Here is an 18330-nt window from a genome sequence, read left to right on the forward strand (position 1 = left end):
TCTGTGATTGACTTGAGAAATACATTCTTTTACTTAAAGTGAGGAAATCAAGAGTCAGTAGTGTGTGTGTGTGTGTGTGTGTGTGTGTGTGTGTGTGTGTGTATATATATATATATACACACACACACACACACACACACACACACACACACAGTTATAGTGTCAGGCTTCCTTCTTGCTTTCTTGTCCCCTTGCCTCAGTTGCTGAGTAGTAGTGAGGTTTGTTTGTATTCCCAAAAGCTGAGATAATAATATGCAGCTGGTATTAAGTCATTTTTGTGAGTTGCTCAACTTCGAGACACACAGTCTTATCACTTTAGCTCAACTGAGTTTGATTATACAGGCACACAAATATCGTAACTAAGGATTTGGTTTCAGTCTGTGCATGTGGAGAGAATATTTACATGATAACTCGTTTTCATCAAATCGGTTTTAGAAACACAGCTCTGCACATTTTTTCACTAAACTTATAAATACTCAGAAATGCAGGTTTCTGCAGTTTTTCGCACTCAAAGAAGTACAATCACTAAATCTACAGCAAGTGAAGGATCCATGTTTTTTAAATATGTGACATGGTAACAGCTCTCCAGTGTTGATTCCTCCATATAAACCATATATATATATACATATATATATCTGTGTATCTTCAAAATACACACCACACAAAGTTAAAATAGTCAGTTACAGTGTTACTTGATAGTGTTGCTTTTCTTCCATCTTTACAGTAAGCTGCACAACAAAAACCTCTGTTTCTCCAACCAGTAATAGTGCTGTCATTTGTAAATCAGTACATTTTTATGTACCAATAACAATAAAAATCCCATGGCCAAAATTTCCTTCAAAAGTACAGAATAAATCCTTCACAGATTTTTCTTGGCCCTGGATTTGTGATTGTTAAACAACAGATGAGACCATTTCAAACATACATTTTGACCCAGTTTGAGTGAAATCAGAGATGAAGATGGACAGATAGAGGACTCTGTGCCTGCACTCTAACTCCAGCTGATTAAGCATACAATGCAGGCCAGTTATTACAGAGAGCTCTATCAATAAAGTAAATCAAAGTAATGCAGATGCGAAGATTCAGAGTTTCTCCAGTGATGGTGATACACTGTGTTCCTGGTGCAGCTGGAAATACACTATATAAAATAGTGTAAAACATGTAATATATCCTATGATGAGACATTTTGAGTCCCTGACAGTGACCCACAGAAATAAACCCTTCAAAGTAAACCTGAAACCCAAAACATGAGGTTTGCTGTGTACATGACTTCACAGGTAGTGTTAACAGTCTTCACTGACAATGTTTCCTGTTTAAAACACCATCTTTTACTCATATGCGTCTTTCTCACTGTTCGTGTTTGTTTACTTGAATGATGACATGGAACATTGCAAAGAATCCTTGGGGAGAGAAGATGCACGCACATACACACACAAGCACATATTCAGGCATTGAGCAGCTCGTCTGCGGATCGTCCAATGGCATCAGGGTTGGAAAGAGGGTCGAGGTCTGCAAACAGGTTGAACCAGGCAGACATGTCTTTGGATCCCCCAGGGGTAGCTGCATATACACACACACATATTTATACATTTTATAAGTTTACTGCACAGCAGCCACACCTGGATCAGCAATATATTTAGCAAATATCAACTAATTAAAGTTACAGTACAGTCTCTTAACTGGCAGTTATGTGAGAATGCATCCAAGGCCACGGATGCATAAGATGCGTAACAAGGAACACAAATTACTTCCTCCAGGGAGTATTTTTAAGTAGTGTACTTTCTGAGGAATGAGGAAGAGCTTACCATTACCTGCAAATTTGGGAGCTGGCTGAGCTGATTGGTTTGGACTTTGAGGAACCTGCAGGGGTGGAGCTTGGAACATAGGAGGGGTTGCCCAACCTAAAAGGTAAACAGCCATTGTGAAGAATCCAGTAGCACAATCAGTTATCAGATAGTATGCTGCAGTAAGCAACATGTGGCTCACCTGTGGAACTCAAACTGTGATCCAGCAGCTGGGAGGGCAGAAAGCCTGTGGGGCTAGGGGGGTTAGAGGGTGGACGTGCTGCTGTTGCACCACTCTGTGCTCCTTGGCTGGTTGTGGGGACACTGGGAGAGGTAAACATCCCAAAAGCATCCTGCCATTCTTTGCTGAACTCATCGTTAGCTCCTGAACCAGGGCTAAGAAGGTCTTTGAGGAAGGCCATGTCCCCTGGTTCACCGTCCTCCTGTGGCTGACGGCCAGTGTGCAGACTCCCATCTAGAGGGAAGGGGGAAGAACAGGAAAGTTATTAAACCAGAGACAAAACACATCCGAAACGAACAAAGTCAGATGAGGTCTGACCATGAAAAAGAGGACTAAAATTAGAACAGAAGGTTAAGACTTCAGTTCAGCTACTTGTTGAGTAACAACATGCAATGAGGGAAACGCAGCTATGTATCCGTCCTCTATAAAATGAGTCCGAAAATAAAGAGATGAATTGGTCCCAATTGCTTAATGTTAATCACACATTTAGAAAAGACTGATAGTGGAAGCAAAAAGACTGAACCCACAAGTTGAAACCTCAGTAGGAGTGAATTTCTGATGACACCAAGCAAAGTCAAGTAGGACGCCGACACTTAGTGAAGCAGGTTGAAGTTAGAATGAGAGGAAAAAGACAGCCAACCAGTTTACCGGTGGCAGGCAGCTGTGAGAGGCCAAACTCGAGGTTTCCAAAGCCCTGAGGCTGGTGTAGGGCATTTGCTGGGGCTGTGGGCTGTGGCATGTCACAGGCCATAAGCATCAGGTCATCATCAGAGCTTCTTGACAGTCCACTGAGGTTTTGCAGGGCTGGTGTGGATGTGATAGCAATTTGGTGAGCTGAGATCAAACGATCATAAAGCCAATAGACATCCATCCATTCCACAATCAGCAGCAGCAATTCATGCATGCATGTTGTATTTGCACGAGTGCCAGCTACAGAACACAGTTAAACAAGCAGACAGTCACTTACCGCAGTCATCGGTCTGCCTCTGCCCATCACTACTGAGTGGGAGGTCTGGAAAATAAAACAATTCATTAGTAATGTGTAATTTGCTATTGACGATATTTTTCTTCCTCGATTTTATAGGTATGCTTGGATGCTTCGAGTGTAGCTGGTGCAGACTGCCTTTTAGCCGACAGGTGGCAGTACATACCTGCATCGATGGCACTTCCTGACAGGTTGTCATCATCCAAGGAAAGCAGACTAAGAAACGAAAGAGAGAAAAGGGTAAATAACGATAAAAAGTGTCTTATCAGGATGCTTTTGCTATTTATAGCAATGCAGTGGCCTTTATTTGATTTGGAGACGCTTTTAGAAACCACTTGGGTAAACACTGCTCCAAGTCCTGATCGTACAAAAGGATTTCATGAGACACTTTTCAATTCAGATTTGTCCCATCATGTTCTCATACCTTTCTGTGTTGCTCTGCAGTGCTGCCTTCTCTTTTTCCTCTTGTTTTTTAGAGTCTGAGATTTGCTCCAGGGGATCCCGCAGATCCTGAGGGAAGTACAAACAGTGGTACATTTCAATCTATGGAAAACTTTAGATTCAAGTACTTTGAACCACTACAGTTTGGTGTTTAAGTAGAAGCAAAGGGCAACAATCTGAAATACCTTGAGTGTGGTAAACTGGTATGGTACATGTCCCTGGAAGGCCTTGTGGATTTCTGACATGGCCTGAGCAGTTTTCTCCCAGAACTGCAGCAGGGTGGTCTAACAGCACAGAGAAAGCCCAATCACTGAAAACATTAATTTTAGGAGTCCCTAAACACATCAGTCTTATTACAGGTTAGCTTGATCTCTCTTCAACAAACAAGAGCCTAAACTTAACTTATGACTTTTAGGCTCTGTGAATGGTACTCATGGTCACTGATTAGTGGTCTTTGATCAATGAGCTTTGATCAGTGGTTGTTGATTAATGGTCATGAGAATTTGCATATTAATGATCAAGGAACTGACCTCCAAGCCCATTGTTCTTTCAGTGGTCCTAGTTTCAGCCATAAAGCAAATGTACTGTTTATAAGATTGGGGAAACCTACAGTCAGCTAAGACTGAAGAAGTCACTTGGATGAGTGACGAAACGTTTCTCCGACTGAAAACACTACGTCCAGATGAACAGAATCAACTTTTAGGGCCTGAGTGTTTTTACACAGCAAAAAAAAAAAAAATTAGATTACAGTGGGTGAAATAATTATTCACCACTTACTAGATTTGTAAGTTTGCTCACTTACAATGGAAAAAGTCAGTTTTAGCTTTTGCCAGCTTGCTCCTACAAGAGGTAAAGACCCTACAATAATACAAAGAAACCCCAACAATCAGACAGCTTCCTATGAGCGAGCACTATTGCGACAACGGGAAGGAAAAACTCCCTTTTAACAGGATGAAACCTTTGGCAGAACCAGGCTCAGGTAAGGCCGGCCATCTGCCACGACTGGTTGGAATTTAGTCGCTTATAAAAAAAAAAAAAAAAAGCTCAAGAAACATTTGGGACAGAGTTAATCGTCAGTACTCGTACTAGACTTCATTACATTTAGAAGTGTTCCTCACATTTAGTCCACCGCATTAACAAAGTGGGGAAGCCATTCCTAGAAATGATAAAAACTTGTACCTGGTAGGTACAGAGGGAGTGGGAGAGCATATTGCAGCGGCTTGCTCCCAGCATGTCCACCTTCTGACACACATCGTTCTTCAGCTTTTCAAACTGGCTCTTTGTCCCTCTTACCTGGGCCTGGACCTGTGGACAAAAAGACATCTGCATTAGATACACATACATACACAGAGTACTGCAAAAGAAAACCAACCCGAACAAATGGGCCACATCATGCCTTGCGGAACTTTTCCAGCTGTTTGTAGGTGTCTGGGTCGAGCTCTTGGGAGATATCTTTCATCCAGAGCAGAGCTCCTCTGTACTCTGTGCGAGCCTTCTCCATGCAGGTTACTGTCAAAAGTGTGTCCGAAATGGCACGCCGCCGGAACGTCTCCACTTCCTGGTGCAAACGGTGCAGTGACGGACAAAGTGCCATCCTGAAGAAAAAAGACAGGAAACAATTCGTGTTTGTGTACTCGCATTTTTATAGCGCATAATCACTAGTGCCAGTGTTCTCTCCTGCTGCTAACCTCTGTTTGGCAGAGGCACACAGAGCCTTGCTAGTGGCATCCATCATGTTTCCAGCCTTTGTGCGATCGTGCTCGGCTTGGAATCGCAGGAACAGGCCGAGCTCATTCTCCTCTTGAGACAAGCCTGAAGAAAGAGAAACGAAGATAACTGCACAATGAAATCGCAGGACTTTCATAAATGAGTGACTAATGCAGTTTGATAGATTCTCATAAACCTGCAGCACTAACACTGCTAAGGAATAAAGCTGCACACTCAAAAAAACTTTCGATAATTTCTTCAATCAGCTCTCCCTAGTTTTTAGCAGGAATTACTCGAGTGCTATATGTGCTACATCATGTGCTTCACACTTCAAATTACGAAATGTGACAGTAGCTCACACTGAATGATGGAAAATGCCCTTCATTTACTTACACTATTAAATTCTGGAAAGCTGCAAGCATCAACAAAATGTTCACCCATAATGGTTAGTTGTATGTCTCCGGAGTGCTCTGATATAGCAACGCCTGGAATTCCTACCTCATTGAGAAGCTGACTCAGAATCTGACTCACGTGTGATCCTGTGCTGATACTTCTCGATCACCTTCAGCAGCTCTGTGCACGTAGACTGAACGGAGCGGAAGAACTGCAGAGACAAACGGGAACAATCTTGAGATCTTTTCTTAAAACATCTCCTTTTGATTAACCTTTTTGCTTTTTTTTTCGAAAGTCAAGTTTTGTTCTTTAACAGTGCGACGTTTGCTCCTCTTCACTGCTGACAATCACAAAACAGAACAGATTTTTATGGCCCTTTCCATCTGTTGTCAGTGAGCTGCCTCTTCTCCCGCCTGGTAGACAACAGCAGTGACTACATGTGTCATAGCAACACATATTCTGAGGCCATTTTAGTGCTGCTGTCTGACAGAAAGGAAAGGGTCACCTTGATCTCTAGAGTCTGCTGAAGAATAGTAAGTAGTAGTTTAAAAAATAAATAAATAAAATAGTAGCACTACAGTATAGAAAGTACATGTACACTCTATTTGTATTACTAGAGCTATTTTATAATATACTGCAACATTGAACATCGGTTCTTTAACTTGTTAGTTACTGTCTTGGAGCAACTGTGTCCACATAATTTCCTCTGGGTTTAATAAATTATTCCGATTCTTTGTCTTATTCTTAGCAGAGAGACGGGCTCACTGAAGATTGTGAGACAGCAGAAGTTGTGGGTGTGCTGAACATGTGTAGTTACTCTTTAACTGTAGAGTAAACAGTCATTAACTTTAATCTGGACCTCAGCGGTGGCCAAACATATCAGCATACAGGTGACTTCTCCTACACAACGCCTCTAAGTAAAACGAGCATTACTAACCAAGCTTTGCACTTACTGTGATTTTCTAGAACATAAACACAATGACACAGAACAATATATACAAAATTCATTAATGATGAATTCCATTCTTCTATATGCAATATAACAATGTGCTGCTCCGTAAATATGACGGGAGGTTTTATTTTAATAGATTACGTGTCACAAATCAATACTAGCAGAAAGAGCAATCTGAAGACGCACAGAGGTACCTTTTGTCTGTCTCACAGGGGGATGAATTTCTTCTGTTCTCCTGAGAGCAGAAGAACAGAAGAAAGATAATCTCGTACCAGAGCAAAACAAAGGCCTTTAGGGCAGAACCTGCACGACTAAATAACAGCCGTGTTTCAGCAAACCCAGAGAAGTGCTCTTCTTTGATGAGAAGTAAAAGAGCACACTGTACCCCATCCAGCTGTTGTTGCAAAAGCCTCATGAATAATTAGCACTCATGTAAGTGGACAGGGAAAAGATCTCTGTAAGCAATGGACACCAGGAAACAATGCACTGTAGGTAAGAGCTTTTCGGTTGTTATTTTGATATGTGTGATTCCTTTTATTTTCCTCTCAGCAGCAAAACAGCAGGCAACAGAGTTTACGACAGTTTAAAGATGCATTCATTATTTTGATATTCAGATTACTGCTGACTACTGAGTGATCAAGGCCACAGTTGCTTTAGAGACCTTTGAAATGTTCTCCACTCACCTACAAGACTGTGAACACTAAACAGTTATTTTATCTCTAAGAAGAGATATCCAATACTGTCTGCCTTCTAATGAACCGCATTTCACTTATTCTAGCTGTTGTCTTGTGAAAAAGGTGAGCGATTTAAAAAAAAAAAAAAAAAAAAAAAAAAAAAAAAACAACAGGTAGGTGGAAGAGTTTGTGATCTGTACTAAACTTGCAGATGCAGTTTTCTCCAGGAGCAAATGGACGTGAAGCCACCGGGGCAAATGCTGGTTCAGTGCCGTGCTTTTAACTCAAGCAGGGAGTTTAGCACTCCTGTAGTTACTCAACTGAAACCAAATCCTTCCCTTGGGAAAAGGACAAAATCCTTAGGAAGTTAGCCTGAGTACTATACAGCAGAGAACTTTTTTATTTAGACAAGACAAGAATATTTTCTTGTCTAAATAAAAAAAGAATTTCTTGTCTTCAAACTTATTCTAAAATGTAAATGTATTATTTGAAAACAGAATGAATGTTTTGTGCTTTCTTTGTGAGTTAGCAGGACTTGGTAGGGGGTTTTATTTTGAAAGGTTTTGAAAAGAACAGGATGAAAATCGCAAGTTCATCGCTGTAGCTTAAACAGCTGGCTTGCTCACTGCTGAATGGGGCAAGGTTGTTTCCTGGCATAGATTCCCGGCCTCCCAGAGAAAAGAATGGAGGTCGACACCTGCACCTCACAAGCCACAAGTTAGAATTAGGGTTAACTGTAACCCCATTAATACATATACTATATGTATTAATTTATCCTCTCCCAATTACATCTGTCATCCACCCATCTACCCTCCCCAATCCCAATGTCTCCTGACCTAAAACAGCTCTTTCTTTTTTTTTCTTTATCTTGAAGGTTGCCGACGCCTGGGCTACACTAAAATCTGCAGCTGTTAATATAACTTTTATTAATGAGAGCAAATTTAATTTACTCAGATGGGGAAAATTTGGACTCTTACTGTGTTCCAAGTAAGGATTCTGTAAAGCATACCATGTCACACTGCAAAACAGGTAGAGCACTTCCCTAAAGCTGCTAACACTGAAAAGCTATTCATATTTAGAATTTAGATTAAAAGTTAGGATAAGTTATGGCTATCTGTGGAAGACAGAAGAGTCGAACAAGATCAAACCAATATGACGGAAAATAAAGGAAAAACAAACATCCTGTAGTTCCTGTGCTTAAAGCCATTCCTCAAAACTTCAAGTTTGTGAGCTGCTTTTTTCCTACTCTGGAAGCTGTTATTTAATTTTAAAAACTGTATTTTCTCAATAGAATTTCTTTTTCTTGAACAGCCCCAGGCTCTTTTGAATAAATTCCTCATTTTCCTTCAAATTTTGAGCAATGAATATCATCTTGTGTGTCGCCAAATATTAAAACACTCTTAAGCCTGTTCTTCCCCACCTCGAGCTTAGCATCCAGGTCAGCATCCGAGGCCACCACATACTCATCCTCCTTCTTGCCTGTGGCTTTGATGAGGACCTGTTTGGTCTTCCAAAATTTCTTCTGCATACGGGCCATAACTGAGCTGTCCTCGCCAAGCAGAGCCCGGCCACCACTCAGCATGTCTCCGGCAAACCTGGAGCCAAGGACATGACGTTGTCAGCAACATTTTTTACCAGGCTGTGTGTGTGTGTGTGTGTGTATGAATTGCATATAATGCTCACAATAATAACAAATTTTCACCTACCCGTCCATAGTAGATAACCACTGTTCTAAAAGTATACAAAACAACAGTTTAGACAGATGAAGAGAATAGTAGCATAAAGCATAAATTAATCATTTTAGGTTTCTGTCTAGGTGAAGATTCCTCAACGCAAAAATACATAAGCAGACAGCAGATATGATAAGGGGGGGAAAGGGTTTTGTACAAAAGTGAATAAAATCCATCTATTCAACGTTTAACACATCATTGAGTAATAAAAGATATTCCTGCAGTTGGGCTTCCTGTATGACTTCGATGTACACACAAACACAAAAAAGCAGTAAACATGCCTGAAGACTGAGCTGAGATATAATCAAGTTACAAACGCTTATGTGGGTTTATTTTGGCCCAAACGCCTCGGTGCTGAGGGCTAAAGAAGCTAATTTAAAATGCCTCGAATATGGAGCAGGGATCAGACACCTGCGACTTCAAGGAGTCAGGGAGAACTGAGACAGCTGGATATCGAGCATTACATTTCAGCAAAATAGAGCTCTCTGACACGTAACCCCCCCCCCAAAAAAACCAGGTGTCGTTCGGACATTTATCTACACAGAGTACAATTATGAAAGGGTAAACACGTAAACGAAGTAAACGAACTAAGGAACCGCAAAGGAGCTTGTGTGCTAGCAGCAGTTTAGCTAGTAGCAGGTTTGATGGTTAAAGCTGCGAAACGTCTTGAGACCATCTAACTGAGCGACCGTGCGTTTTACTGAAAGTCTTTCATTGTATGGCTCCATCCTCTGTAAGGTGAAAACAGTGTTACCTTTATTTACTTTCTCTCCAGCACTCTGTGCATGTATTCAGCTCAGCTAGCCTCCTCTGACGATAGCCATCACCATCTGAGTAACAGAAACAGGATATGGTTAAGCAGCTGCAGCGATGTATGAACACTAGAGGCCGCTGTTAGACAGCTGAATTCAAAGATCGTCTGTAGACAGGATAACCTACCAGAGGATAATCGGTTCTTTCCTCCGATACGTAAAGATGGACGTGATTGGCGTGATAAATAAATATATAGCATGTTAAATCTATATGTGTTCTACGTGATAATGTCAAAAGAAACTAGCGATTCTGATGGTCGTGATACTGGCTATATGAGTCAGTCTATAAATAGTGAATGTAACTAAAATTCAAAAATAATGTAGATATAATTATTATAAATGAATGAGTCCCTTAGGAACTTCAGCACCAATATGTTGGAAAGCTTATCTGGTCATATCAGTTGGTTTCAGTCGTCAAGTTGTTAAGAAAGTTATGTTAGGCATATTAATCAAGGAGGAGTTGGAGCTCCTTCTTTCATCACACCTCCACTGACAAACCAGTTGGAGGAAATAGTCAACAGGTTGACTTTGGCTCTTGAGAAATATGAGGAAGTTTATAATGTGAATGCATAATGTGTTAAACTTTAAAAAAACATTTTTAAAAGGTAGTTTATTAATATAAACCTTAAGGTTGCCCAACTGATGTTGTGTAGGCATTTTGCTAATTGAAATGAACTGAACGATCCTCTCTGCAGACCTGATTGCCCATTGTCCTTCTTCGCGGCTGAGCAAAACCAAACAGTGACTGGTGTGCAGGACAGACTGGATGATGGTGGTGTAGAAGATGACCAGCAGCTGCTTCCACTGACAGTTCTGATCTGTCAAATGTTTCTTTAACTTGAGTAACTGGAAGACTAGTCAGGGTTGAGGGGAAGATGAATCAGTACAGTGACATCCTTGATATCCTGCTCCAGAGCACACACACACTTTATAAACTGTTATATATAAATACTGTATAGTTAAATGAAGGTGAGGAGACAACATTTTAGGAGAAAGATTTAATTTATAATCTGTTTGGATAACACTGAAACGAGGACGAGCTGTAAGAACATTTGTGTAAAACGAATCAGGAAAGCAAAGAACAAAGCCAAGATATTTGTCCAACACTTTGAAGTCCTTGATTTAAGTCCTGAATATTGTCTTTGCTGAATCTTTATGCCTCTGCCTGTTGGGCTGAGTATCTGTAGGTATACAACTTGTTATCTGCGCCTCCACTCAGCATCAGCTGCAAACAGAAACAGAGAGAGGACACTGTGAGAACATCACTGTTTCCATCTATCAACTGTTGGTGTGCAAATATCCTACACATCGTACCCCGCTTTCTGTCCAGTCCACACAAAATACTTTGTCTTCATGGGCCGCCAGGTCATACAGAGGAGCCTTACAGCTGGGAGACAACAGAGAAATGTTTTAAATATGTAAAGAGTAGAAAATATTTCTGTTAAAGAAGTAATCAGAACAATAAATACTTAGGTCAAGTACAGATGCCTGAAAATTCTACTTAAGTACAGTAACTAAGTATTTGTACTTCAATACTTCCACCTCTGGTCATGTCCCATTAGAAATATGTTCCTTGTGACTAGAGCGGAGCCCTTAACAGTAGTACCAATTATGAGCTTCACTTACCTTCTGGTATCCCAAAGTTTGACTAGGTTGTCAAGGGAACCCGAGACCAACTGGTGCGCATGTGATGGTGCCCACTTGACAGCGGTAACCCAGCCAGTGTGAGAGGTCAGCGACAGCAGAACAAGAGACCCATCTGAAAGAAGAGTTGTAAAGATGACAAGAGTGACAAACAACAATACAAGTCGAAACATAGATGTCTGTGACATTTAGAACAGTCGTACCTTTGGTGCGAGGGTCCCACAGTCGGATGTGTCTATCGGTGCTACCTGAGGCCAGCCGTCGACACAAAGGTGAGTAGGAAATACAGTTAAACACTTTGCTGCCCGTCTGTGAAAAGAAAAACAGTGAAACTGGTAAATACTGGAAAACTGAGTATATGATAACAAAAGATAAACTTGGTGGTTGATAAATATGCTATTTCAAACTATTTGAGATGTTAACCGAGTTTTGAATTAGTCTGCAACCCTAATTTGTCTTAGGATTGGGACATGCATTGCATACATCCACTACACACAGGCATATAGCAGTAATACGTAGTGTATGTCACTGGTTTGATTTCCTCTATTATAGGCATTTTAAATCACTCATACACTGAAGAAACAAGTCAAATTGTGGCTCTGAGTCTTTTTTATCATTTATACCTGTGTTTCACCCTCTGTGACATAGCTAATAGAATAAAAGCCTGTAAATGGTAAATGGCCTGTATTTGTATAGCACTTTACTTAGTCCCTATAGACCCCAAAGCACTTTACACTACATTCAGTCATCCACGCATTCACACACATGTGATGGCAAGCTACATTGTAGCCACAGCTGCCCTGGCGCACTGACAGAGGCGAGGCTGTCGGAGACTGGCGCCACCTGACCCTCTGACCACCATCAGTAGGCAACGGGTGAAGTATCTTGCCCAAGGACACAACGACCGAGACTGTCGGAGCCGGTGCTCAAACCGGCAACCTTGCGATTACAAGACGAACTGCCAACTGTAGGATGATGCTCATTAATCTGTCACATGAAACAACCAAAAGTGTTTATTATCGCTAATTCAGTCACTTTCTATTTTTCTCACCAACGTAGTTTTCATCCCTCCAGTATCGACGTCCCATATGCGGATGGTGTGGTCCCAAGACGCACTACAAACCTCCTCACTGTCACACCACAGGACAGATGACACTGCCTCGCTGTGTCCCGATAATGTCATCAAGGGAGTCTGTGCCCAAGAAAACAAAAACTCATTTTGCAATGACTTAGCGGGCTTATTCTCCAGTCAATCATACTCTGGTTGTGCACTCACCCTGGTAAGGCCAAGCTGCTGAGTCTTCTGTTTTTTCCTTGGTCTGTCAGCCGGCTCCTCGATCTCATCCTGCTCATCTGTAGGCACTGACAGCACAGGAAATATAGTTTGTAGCAGCATCACAACAATACCTTTTTTAACAATAAAGAGGCCTTAAATCATTCTGGGATCATACCTGCTGACCAGATCTTCAACATTTTGTCCCAGGAGCCACTGCAGAACTGAAAGTGTTTACCACAAACATCCAAAGTCATTAATCCCAGCACTCGTTGTTGTCTTTTAAGTTTCTGTCTTGCCCTCTCCAACCTTACCTTCGTTCCTGTGGGGTCTACAGAAATGGTGTCAACACTCCCCGCGTGTCCACGACAGCAATGTCTGGCTTTCACCTTGTTTCTCTCCGAGTTCCACTCCCACAGTAACACGGTTTGGTCCAGAGAGGCCGTCAGAAGCAGAGAGGTCAGACCCTCTACACAGAAAACATCCACAAAGAGGACTTAATAAAGCCTTTGACTATTAACTAGAGCTGGGCGATAGAACGATAACGATATGTATCGCGATATAACTTTTTCTCGATAGAAAAATTAAACTATCGCGATAGACCTCGCCGCTCTTGTCCTCTTAAAAAAAAAAAAAAAAAAAAAAAGAACAGCCAATCCAAATTAAGTAGCGCAGAGCCGAACCAATCACAGCCGCAGCGTCATGTCACGTGACTTGTTACGTACAGCACAAGTGCCAAGCCGCACATGTGTATTTGTTTGGGAAGCAGCCAGCCACCGTACCGCCCGGGTAATGGAGGAAATGAGTGTGCCGACTAGAAAAATCAACCGAGCGTGACCGAAGGTTACCGAAGAGAAAACAGATGATCCAATGCCGGAGAGATTGTCGAACGGAAGAGCCACAGAAGTTCCGTAGTGTGAAGGTATTTCGGCTATTTCAAGTCTGACAAAAAACAGAGTAGCGTGCACTGTAAATTGTGCCGAAAGCAAGTCTGGAAATACAATAAACTGGTGCATGCTCAGGCTACGTCCACACGTACCCGGGTATTTTTGAAAACGCAGATTTTTCTATGCGTTTGCACCTTTCGTCCACATGTAAACGGCGTTTTTGGTCACTGAAAACGAAGATTTTTAAAAACTCCGGCCAGGGTGGATATTTTTGAAAACTCAGTTTTTGCATTTACGTGTGGACGAGAAAAACGGAGAAAACGCAGCGTCAAAGGTGTGCGCATTTTTTGACGTCACACTGTGCGCCACGTTATTGTTTCGGTGAAATGAATTTCTACAATACTGTTACTGTTAATTCTACTCTCTGCAGTGTTTAAATGCTTACATATACACACAGTTACTGTCCCTCCACACATACGACTCGGTTCTGCTTCTATGCCCCAGCTTTGTTTACTTTTTCCCAGTAAACTACTTTTTCTAGACTTCTGATTGGCCAACATTTCTGCACGGTTAGGAATCTAGCTCCACCTGCTGCTTTGGCATGTTCATAGCAGCGTTTTCCTTCATTTCTGCCTTTATGTGTGGACGGGATTATTTTTTAAAACGAAAACGGAAAATCTCCGTTTTCAAAAATACCCGTGTACGTGTGGACGTAGCCTCAGTCTCTGACTGGAAGCGCTAATTCGTCATTCGGCTTTTGTCAGACTAAAGTAACTGTTAAAACTGTTTGAAAAGCTCAGCTATACAACAAGGAGAGATTGAGAATTTCCTTTTAGTTCTCAGTTTATTTGATATTGACAAAAGTTAGTCAGTTTTGTCTGTTCTTCTGTAAAACAAACTAAGATTTATTTTTAGAATTAATATTTTGTTTCTAAGTGGAATTGACAATTTAGTAGTCTGTTTCGTTTGTTCTATTTTGAAACTTAAACGCTTTAGCAGCTGCCTTTTGTGTAGTTTGCAATATTTGCCTTTATTTATCTGAAAAAGTCTCATGTTCCTTAAGTACATCTACCCTGTTGAACTTATTATGGGAAATAAATATTTAAATAAAAACAAGCTGCTGATTATTTCACATTTTACTTGTGAGCAACGGCACATTTAAATCTTACAAATATAGTTATTTGGCTTATATCGTGATAGATATCGTTATCGCCTGAAATGAAAAAAACATATCGTGATATGAAAAAATCTTATATCGCCCAGCTCTACTATTAACATAGCAGTACATGTCTGTTTCATTTTGTCCCACTTACCTCTTTTGACCCAGGCTACGTCTTTGACCACATCTGTATGTCCAGCCACAGTCATCGCAGGCTTGCCCTCAGTAGACCAAATTCTGGCAGTCTTGTCGTATGACCCTGTTAGGATCCTGCAGGGGAAAAAATAAGGGTCATTCCATTTCAAATCATTATGAGCCTTCTGCTCAAACATCTTCAGTTTCACTAAAGATTTTATGGATATTATATATAAAAAAAATGTTGCTGTAAAATGTTATGTTCATATAGAAGCTTCGAGCTTCTGGTTCTTTGCCATGTACAAGAACTGAACTGAAAAAGAAGCCAATGTCCAAAGACAAATTAGACAAGACTTTCAGAAAGCCTGCAGCACTATTGCTCTGGACCATTTTAAAAGGAATAGAAAGTCTGGCTCCTTGGAAGTAAAAGATAAAGAATAAGGGGTGGTTTAAGACTTTTGTTTAGCTAATGAACAACCAAGAAGACAAAAGAAAATATGAACACATCACAACAAAATTTTTGCTGATCTAATTTCCCAATTAATAAAAAGCACACTGATGGTCTGCTCTTAACCATCTTACCATTCAGCATCAGCATCTACAGAGCTAATCCAGTCATCATGCATCATACACTCCTCGGGTTCTGGGGCCGTGATCCGCTCCACGTATTCTATCTCCACAACTTCTTCCTGGAATATGGGCAAACAGAGTAAAACATCTGGTTAATGTTGTTTTACTCATGTGGATGCTTGTGACTCGCTTTATACAATATATCCATACGAGTTTAAGCACTATAGCAGGCCATACCGTCGATATACCCTCTGTCGCCATGTAAGTTGACAGTGAGGTTCGCAGGAACTGACCCCTGACCAGGAAGTCAAAGTCCACTTTACTGTGAGAAGCTGTTAAGAGAACCAAATAAATTATCTGAGATTTTTAGAAGTACAGTCTGTGATAAGGACTACATTTGACATACACATACACAAACATATAGTACAACCATTTAAAAATACTACTAAAACTAAATTTACAGAACAATCAGGTGCCACAATAAGATGCCACACACAGTATTTGTGCCAGTGCAAAAAATAGTTTGTCTGCTACAAGAAAGTGGAGAACACCACAGGCCTAAACCCTGCAGGCCTAACAGCAGGAGGTGCATCACTCAGTCTGTTCTTCACCTGGAGACACTCGCTCTCTCTTTCTCTCTCCCGCAGCCGTCATTCCGAAAATGTTCACCTCTTCCTAAATAACCAAATCCCATGTGTTGCCAAATAATTTTTTATTGGTCAATATGGTACACTTTTACACTAATACAAAAGGGGTGGCATTTTTTCCTGATCTTTTTTTGTGCTGTCCTTAGAAAACAAACTTTTTACCATTTCATCCCACATTAAATGTGACGATAGTAGAAAAAAGCATCACATGTATTTTTATGATCGTAGATCCGGATTTAGTGGCCTATCAATAAAATTTAAAAACTGGTGTGTAGTTTGAAGTCTGAACTTTCAACACAAGTTGAATGGAGATTAAACGTGGCTGCAGCTTGTTGCTATGGCATCTTAAATCAGTCAGGTGATTTGGAGATGAGGCGTGTCCATAGACCCCAGAGTGTAACAATCAATGCCTGTGTGAAATCTAAAAATGCCCATGGCATTGACTCAAAATGTACTCTGGCACAATCGTAAGCATCAGTTGCTTACAAGAATATTTTAGGGCATGCCAGCCCGTAGATCTGCCATGCGGTGCCACCACGTGCCACTCCATGTAGATCCGCCCCTGTGATTGAGGATTAGGATTATAATGCTCTTTATTCTGTGTTTACAGCTCTGCAGCTGGAGGCTGAATTGTAAAGAAGGTGGGGAATAGTTTGTGTGCCTATGATAAAGTGAGCTTACCATTTTTAGCTTCCAGCAGCTTGTTGATTACATTGCTGAGTTCCTGCACTTCGGATGCAGCTGGGATGGAAAACGGGACATCATCTACAACGTACCTACAGAGATAGACATATTTTAGCTGCTACCGGAGTCTACATAACTTCACATTGTTAGCATTAGCATTTAAAAAAAACATCGCTACGAATTAGCCACGATCAGAACTACAGATTAAAAAAAAGATTTTTTTTTGCTAGAGGAAAAGACAGAACATCCCACAATGAGATGATACTGTTTACTCTAAATTACAGCTAGCAAGTTAGCTAGCTCGCTTGCTTGTTTGTCATTTTCTGTTGAGTTTTTTTTTTCTTTCTTTTAAACCTCACCTTTTGTCTTCTGTGAAGAATCTTGCCTGTATCTGAGACATTTTTAGCTAAGTGTTTATTTTGCCCACCACGAGCTCTAGAATATTAAAATACAAGGAATCCTCATAACACGCTTCTCGTGCAGTTTTGCCATGTGGTACGAAACAAACCACTGCAAAACGAAAAGCAGAAGCTCTGCGATCGTCTAGTGACGCCTGGCCAGTATGCGAACTTCCGCTCCTCCCAAGCACCCAAGTTTGGTCACTCGGGAGTCCGGACTGACTTCCTTAGGATGGCAGGACTCAACGGTAATGTATTTAATGATAAATCCTCTACGAACCAGTTATTACGATGATTAGATGAACCTCAATGTAAAATGTTTGTATTAATGACCTAAAAGATCTAGAGACTGCTTTTTACATTCATCGATGTGAGATAGCATTTGTCAGTATACACGGTGAAATTTAATAGAAATAATATTTTTATTTACATTGTGTGAACAAAATAACTAATACCAAAGTTTCCTCATAACTTCTGATAGCTTATCAGCACTTTTAATCATTAAAAACGAAGGTTAGCTTCACCTGACAATACACTGTATTAGCATATGAGTATAAACACGAGTCCAAAGCATCAGGTCTGAGTATATCGCCTTTATATGTAATGAGAGCTTCAAAGGGTTTAAATGTTTGTTGCCTAATTAAAAATGTAAATTCTTTACTAAAGCAAAAGTACAAACTCCGAAATGTACTCAAAGAAAGAAAGTAAAAATGAGCTCCAAGGAGGAAATTTTTTATAACCATTTTTGTACAAAGGCAACCTTATACTATATTAATGTAATAACAAAATAATATTAGAACATGAAAATATAAATATTATTGTTATTTAAATTTTGATTCAAATTAATGTACTCAGTTTGAGAACATTTTATACCTATTTTCTATTGCCTACTTATAGGGTGACTTTGCCTCCACACCTAAACAGTAAAATAAGAAAAGTCAGGGGTTACGGTGGGATTCAACAGGTGGGGGGAGTATTGGGGCCACATTAAGAAAAAAATATATTGTTCATCATTTTGAGAGGACAGTAAAAATTTTGAGATTAAGTCGAACATCTATTTTGAGAAAAAAAAAGTTGACATGTGATTACAATTACAATTCATTGTTTAGATAGCTTAGTGAAACAAATTGATCAGCTGTCTTTTAATACATCATCTTCATTGCATGAGGGTGCAATCATCAATAACCTTGCATTAAGAGCCATTGGTTGTTTTC

General features: G+C 40.5%; 2 protein-coding genes across 5 annotated transcripts; both read right to left on the minus strand.

The window, feature by feature from the left end:
- Nucleotides 1-680: 680 nt before the first annotated feature.
- Nucleotides 681-9788, minus strand: ical1 (islet cell autoantigen 1-like). 4 transcript variants are annotated; one of them, XM_040014890.1, is made up of 15 exons: nucleotides 9662-9788; nucleotides 8884-8908; nucleotides 8598-8772; nucleotides 5690-5762; nucleotides 5140-5263; nucleotides 4848-5046; nucleotides 4631-4756; nucleotides 3637-3735; nucleotides 3435-3520; nucleotides 3177-3226; nucleotides 2993-3037; nucleotides 2674-2829; nucleotides 1987-2259; nucleotides 1806-1901; nucleotides 681-1560 (listed from the first exon to the last, which is right to left on the minus strand). In XM_040014890.1, the coding sequence occupies exons 2-15, from the start codon at nucleotides 8889-8891 to the stop codon at nucleotides 1445-1447; spliced, it is 1626 nt and encodes a 541-aa protein (XP_039870824.1). In that variant the 5' UTR covers nucleotides 8892-8908; nucleotides 9662-9788; the 3' UTR covers nucleotides 681-1444. The 4 variants fall into 4 exon arrangements, with proteins under 4 accessions (XP_039870824.1, XP_039870826.1, XP_039870825.1 ...); XM_040014892.1 differs by having other exon boundaries at nucleotides 1812-1901; nucleotides 9662-9786; XM_040014891.1 differs by having other exon boundaries at nucleotides 8884-8903; nucleotides 9662-9778.
- A 914-nt stretch (nucleotides 9789-10702) lies between these two features.
- wdr12 (WD repeat domain 12) lies at nucleotides 10703-17238 on the minus strand. The gene is made up of 13 exons (XM_040014896.1): nucleotides 17078-17238; nucleotides 16716-16810; nucleotides 15625-15719; nucleotides 15400-15506; nucleotides 14837-14952; nucleotides 12951-13105; nucleotides 12815-12860; nucleotides 12640-12725; nucleotides 12415-12555; nucleotides 11567-11672; nucleotides 11346-11478; nucleotides 11034-11106; nucleotides 10703-10944 (listed from the first exon to the last, which is right to left on the minus strand). The coding sequence occupies exons 1-13, from the start codon at nucleotides 17116-17118 to the stop codon at nucleotides 10873-10875; spliced, it is 1266 nt and encodes a 421-aa protein (XP_039870830.1). The 5' UTR covers nucleotides 17119-17238; the 3' UTR covers nucleotides 10703-10872.
- Nucleotides 17239-18330: the final 1092 nt, after the last annotated feature.

This window comes from Simochromis diagramma, unplaced genomic scaffold, assembly GCF_900408965.1.
Source record: "Simochromis diagramma unplaced genomic scaffold, fSimDia1.1 OVJJ01000680.1, whole genome shotgun sequence".
Classification (NCBI taxonomy): domain Eukaryota; kingdom Metazoa; phylum Chordata; class Actinopteri; order Cichliformes; family Cichlidae; genus Simochromis; species Simochromis diagramma.